At 42.9% G+C, this 3,752-nt stretch overlaps 1 protein-coding gene across 1 annotated transcript in view; it reads left to right on the forward strand.

Moving 5' to 3' along the window:
- Positions 1-3,752, forward strand: part of xpo7 (exportin 7) — a 226,857-nt gene that overhangs the window by 139,660 nt on the left and 83,445 nt on the right. Inside the window, exons 7-8 of the mRNA XM_050053743.1 lie at positions 1,684-1,872; positions 1,992-2,088. Coding sequence (XP_049909700.1) covers positions 1,684-1,872; positions 1,992-2,088 — 286 coding nt within the window. The remainder of the gene's footprint in view (positions 1-1,683; positions 1,873-1,991; positions 2,089-3,752) is intronic.

The raw sequence follows: 3,752 nt of genomic DNA on the forward strand, positions 1-3,752 counted from the left end.
ATCTGGGGCGCCGTCAGCCTCCATTAGGTGGAGTTGTGTTGCTACCTCCTCTCCCCTTGGATCTCTGCAAGTGATGTGAGGACTCTAAAACTTCACCTGAGCCTCCCTCGGCATATGGGTGAGTAGATAATGGCTGAATTTTCATGTTGGGTGCACTATCCCTTGAACAGATGTGTAAATCCAGGGTAACTAGCAGCTATCGCTCGTTCATGTGACAGTCACGGAGGACGAGGGGGGAGGGGCGAGCCAGCTCCGTTGTGTTTGGTACGTTGTTGAACGTAAACAGAAGTGACGCCCAATGGTGCTTAGCGTGTCTTTAAATAATAATGTACACTCAACAAATGAACGAATGAATGATTCTGTTACATATAACGTCCAACAGAGCCTAAAGGAGGCACCGTAATGTGCGTTTTGTTTCGGTCCGGCAGGTGTCGGTTGTATAGGTACCGGTTCCATATAAGCAGCGACTTTTGGTACCCAACCCTAATCATGTCCAGAGCAAGGTCAAGGTTTTTTTGGTGGTGGCAGATGATGGTGTCCCTGACCTCGGCTCTTCATCAACGCGTATCTTGGTGGACTTCAGATGGTGACAGCGCGATACTCCACTTTCACCATTTACAACAAATCCTTGACCACTATTCACTTAAAGGACCTGCAGAAATAAAACAAAAACAGTTCCAAACATGAACATGGTTAATGACAATAAGAGAAGGTGGTAGATTATATAAAATATCATTTGGCTTTCCAAGCTACGCATTTTTTTGGTTAGGCTCAAAACTTTTCGGTCACCCCCTGTACGTACGCCAGTCCGTCCCATCCTTGTGAACGTGATATCTCAAGAACATCATCTTTAAATTTGGCACAAACGTCCACTTAAACTCAAGGATGAACTCATTAGACTTTGGTGGTCAAGCTTCAAAGGTCAAGGTTGCTGTTTTCCTTGCATCAACCTCATTCTCATGTACGCAATATCTCAAGAATAGCTCGAGGGAATTTCTTCAAATTTGGCCCAAAGCTTCACTTGGACTCAGTGATGAACTGATTGGATTTTGGTGGTCAAAGGTCAAGTCTGTGTGACTTCATCTGTGTCATGATTGTGAATCTGATATCTCAACAACACCTTTAGGGAATATCTTTGACACAAACATCCACTTGCACTGAAGAATAAACTGATTGGAATTTTGTGGTTGATTGTTTGTTCAATAAAAACTACAGTTACGAAACGTAACTGTCGTCAAAGGTCAAAGTCAGTGTGACCTCACAAAGTATGTTTTAGGCCAGTGGTTCCCAGCTGGTCCAGCCACTGGGTCCAGTTGTCTCCTTCAATTCAAGGTCCCCACAGTTTAATACATTCAGCATCATATTTGTGTTTCACCAGTTGTCAAGCTAATTTTTTAGTCTTTGTCAAGTAGCTGCCCATTGGTTACTTAATCTACAGCAGGAAGCAGCACTTCAAAATAAAAGCTCTGTGCCAGAAATTCACTGTACTTAAAATTAAAGTGTTTTTTTTTTTTCAAATTGACATGTTTGCGAGTCACTTGTGGTCCATTCAGAATTGACCAACATTTGGACGGAGTGGGCGGAGTCATACAACCATGAGGCTGTAATTCTAGTTGACGACCTGAGACACTCAAAAAAAGTAAAACCGCCACTGTCGTCATTTCTGATGATGTGTTTTCGCAGACTTTGGAGAACCGGCGTGAGGAGGCGCGGGCGTACAGCAACCTGGGCAGTGCCTACCACTCTCAGCGGGACTTTGACAAGGCCATATCGTACCACACACGGGTCCTGGAGTTGGCTCAAGAGCTGGGCGACAGAGCGATCGAGATGAGGGCGTACGCTGGTCTGGGACACGCGGCCCGATGCATGCAGGTTGGTGTAAAACAGTTTATTGTATAACTAAATAACAGCGGGGTATTCTGATATTCTGTGTGTTCTGTGTGCTGTTGAGACATTATTTGTCATCTCACTAATGTTCCTGTGATCCTCAGGACCTGGAGAGAGCTCGTCAGCACCACCAGCACCAGCTAGAGATTGCTCAGGAGCTGCAGGACAGAGCAGCTCAGGGCCGAGCGTCGTCCAACCTGGGTGAGTTTATCTGACGACACGTTACAGGTGTGTGTGTGTGATCAGTGTGAGAGGAGAACCAGGAATAAACTAACAATGATGATGAGGAGAGGTGAGCATGACTCTAATCAAGCTGCAGCGTCACCCTGGAGGATTTACAGATGACAACAAGAAGGGGGAGGATGGCTGATTTCTTCTTCTTTGTTTTGCGAAGGAAAACACATCACAATAAACAAGGTGTGCATCCTCTGAATAAAAGAAGAAAAGACAACAGCAGCCCTGGCTTTAAATAACTGGTTCATATTCAGTTCAATACTCAATCTGAGTCGACAGCACGCTGTGTTCTCTGAAATATTTAATAGAAATGCAGTGTGATGACTTAAAATAACCACAGACACAGACGCTATAATAAACACCACAAGCTACCTGTTTGTGCAGAAAGTTTATTATAGATGACAAATAAAATATTTTGCTGAAGATACCAATTTGATAGCACAGATTTTGCCAGGGCGATTTTTACAGACTCAGTTTGATTTCCTCACTAAAATCTAGAAACCAGCAGCCAAAGGAGAGCTGAGAGAAGAGAGGAGCTGATAAAAATGTCGACACATTAATGAGAGTCAGCTTCAGTTATTACACTTTACATTTCACAGGTTACACACACAAACTGTCCCAACTTATTGCGAGGTGGATTCTCTTGTGCAGCCTGAGAGGACAGCTGTAGACACCGAGGCACTTCTCTGCCCTCTGCATGTTTTAGCTTTAAAACAGACAATATTGTTTTTTATTTAAAGTTAATATTCTGCTAAAAAGACGTAGGACTGAGGAAAGTATGTGTCCACATGCAAGGAATTTGTAATAATCCACTTTGTAGTAAAGATGAACATACATTACTTATCACACTGTACTGTATGAGGTTTCCAACAACAACAAAATGAAGGCATCAGAAGAAAATGAAATAGTCTTAGATTTAATTTGAAAGTTTCTCTTGAGTTTTAAAATGTATTTTCTGTCTGGTTTTATCCAGTCACAGGCTGTCAGGAGAAGTTACACACTAAAATTTAAACTAATAGTGGGATTGATGGGACAGCGGCTTGTTTTGAAGGAAGCTGTTCAGTCCTTTTTTGTGGAGCTTCATTCATTCATCAGACCTGCAGCAAACTGCTGCTATACACAGTAACCAGGGAGTTCATCAGTGATTATCGCAAAAACTTGAATAAAGTTATACTAGTCCATACCCATTGGTAGCTTTGTCACCTTCTACCTATGCCAATCCTCAATGCCTATGTGCAGTTTCACATAGATTGACCACGTCAGTGAGTAGAAAAACGTGGGACAGACAGAATGACTGACTGACAGAATGACACACTGACAGTTTCCGTGATTATGTACAGCATACCATACCATGACTTAGTCATACCAAACATTAGAAAACAACACCAACAACATTGGTCCACAGGGGGAGCCACAGCGATCCGTCCCATTTTAGCCATTTTGAAGCATTTTTCTGTTGTTATAGCGCCACCCAGTTGTCAATTAGAGTTAAATTTCTCCAGTCACCTTGAGGCGTCCTGTTCTACATATCTACCAAGTTTAGTAAAAATCCATATGGCGGTTAGGCCTAGATAAGAGATAAGCTCTCTAGCGCCCCCATTTTGTTTGATGGGGTCAATAATGGAGGGGTC

Source organism: Epinephelus moara, chromosome 9 (assembly GCF_006386435.1).
Source record: "Epinephelus moara isolate mb chromosome 9, YSFRI_EMoa_1.0, whole genome shotgun sequence".
NCBI lineage: Eukaryota > Metazoa > Chordata > Actinopteri > Perciformes > Serranidae > Epinephelus > Epinephelus moara.